The 1,873-nt window shown below is 69.7% G+C and overlaps 1 protein-coding gene across 1 annotated transcript in view; it reads left to right on the top strand.

Moving 5' to 3' along the window:
- TRPM2 (transient receptor potential cation channel subfamily M member 2) overlaps window positions 1-1,873 on the top strand; it is a 45,522-nt gene that overhangs the window by 38,285 nt on the left and 5,364 nt on the right. Inside the window, exons 24-26 of the mRNA XM_011376371.1 lie at window positions 513-600; window positions 1,056-1,143; window positions 1,756-1,871. Of these exons, the coding sequence (XP_011374673.1) occupies window positions 513-600; window positions 1,056-1,143; window positions 1,756-1,871 (292 nt within the window). The remainder of the gene's footprint in view (window positions 1-512; window positions 601-1,055; window positions 1,144-1,755; window positions 1,872-1,873) is intronic.

Below are 1,873 nucleotides of genomic sequence, written 5' to 3'. Positions count from 1 at the left end.
AGTGAGCGTTAGGGCTACGGCCTTGTAGCGGCTCTCTCCCTCCCGCCCTGCCTCCTTTCAGGGACAAGGTTGGCGTTGGGGGGTACCCCTCTGCACCCCAGCCCTCAGCCTAACGGGCACCAGAGGAGCCTGGCTGCCTCGGGCACAAACGCGGGGTGCTTTGGTCTTGGTCGCAGGGTGGGCCAGGAGGGAGGTGACACGGTGCCATGCAGTCACAGCAGCTCCCGCCCCTGGCACGGGGGTGTCCACAGGCCGTGGGGCCGGAAGCAGCCACAAGCGCGGGCTCCCTCCGTCCTCGGAGACTGGCACCTGCCACCTGCCGGGGCCTCCGCTGGCTAAGGGGTCCCCCCGTGGGCACCAGGCGGGGTTCTCTGCATGGAAGCGTGGATCATGAGCACATGTAAATTCAGAGGAAGATGCCCCGGCCGACGGAGGCCGGGTGTGGCAGGGCCCACGCCCCCGGCCATCCCGGCATGCAGCTGGCCGGCGGGCTCAGCTGTGCGCGCTTGCAGGGTGGACTGCATGGCGGACGTGCTGCAGATGGACCGCCTGAAGCAGCCGGGCTCCGTGGAGCAGAGGCTGGCCTCCCTGGAGGTGCAGGTGGGTGGGGCCTGCGTCCCCAGGGCATGGGGCTGCCGGGCCTGGCTGGTCACTCTGGTGTGGTGGCTCTGAGAACGAGCACGCCAGGAAAACAACCGAAGGACGGGGTGGGGTGCGGGGGACACACGGCCATTCCCGGTGGAGGGACGCGCCTTCCTCACATCAAGAGTTTTCCGGCTGAGCACCCCCACACTGCGCCGCTAGGGGCCACATCATAGGTCCCCCGAGGGACAAACTCCGGTCCCCTCTGCTGGCCTCCACGCACCTGTCCGGCCATTGTCACAGGACTCTGCTGGAACCTGAGGGAGGGTCGTGGGGGTCACCAGGGCCCCTGGCTGTCACCGGCCTCCCGGGCAGGGCCCTGGGGTTGGGTGGCTGCTTGGGGCAGGGGGCAGGCAGAGGGGCGGGCGCGCTGTGCCGAGGAGGTGCTGACTCATCTGGGATGTGCCTTGCAGGTGGCTCAGATGGCCAGTGCACTGTGCTGGGTTGTGGAGGCCCTGAGGGGCAGCGGCCTTGGCTCGGAGGAGGGCGCCCCCACCCTAGGTGAGTGGGTGGCTGTGCTCCCTTGACTCTGGGGTCTGTGGGGAGTAGAGGTACGGTCTGGGCCCCTGCTGGGCCGGGAGGGAGGCCGCCACCTGAGCGCCAAGGGCGGCCCGCCCCCTCCCCCTATGACCCGACCCAGCTAAGGACTTCCAAGGGGAGGCCTGGCCCGGGCCCCCGTCTTCCTGTGTGTCACGCTGCCAAGGGGGACAGACACAGGAGGTGCCTGAGACTGAGCCACATGGACCAGGTGACAGAGCCATGTCTGGGTTCCTGACTTTGCAGCCAGCCACGCGCCAGCATGAGGAGCCCCCCGCCTTGGGGCTGCTGGCCGCACAGCAGCAGCGATGCCCCCACCACTGGACCGGCTTCCGGGGGGCCCGCATCCCTCTAGCTCCCAAGCGCCCTGCCAGTAGCTGCACAGGGAGGCGGGTGTCGGCCGGGGGAAGCTGCCCAGGCCCAGATCTGGCTGCGGTGCTGGGGGACCCCGTTGGACCTGGGCTGAGGGGCGGAGGGCCGCCGAGTTCTGGGGGGAGGACTAGAGAGGACACGCTGGCCTGTGGGCTGCCGCCTGAGCCCCGCCGGCTTTGCCGTGGCCCACATGGCTGTCCCTAGCACCCCAGAAGGCCTCGGAGGGGCAGGACCCCACGCTGAGCGGCGGACGGCAGGCGGACGACTGGGGTGACAGCCACCACGTCAACGCCCGGCACCTGCTCTACCCCAACGCCCTCGT

The sequence above is a fragment of the Pteropus vampyrus genome, unplaced genomic scaffold, assembly GCF_000151845.1.
Source record: "Pteropus vampyrus isolate Shadow unplaced genomic scaffold, Pvam_2.0 Scaffold296, whole genome shotgun sequence".
Classification (NCBI taxonomy): domain Eukaryota; kingdom Metazoa; phylum Chordata; class Mammalia; order Chiroptera; family Pteropodidae; genus Pteropus; species Pteropus vampyrus.
This window is presented reverse-complemented; position numbering and strand designations above follow the sequence as displayed.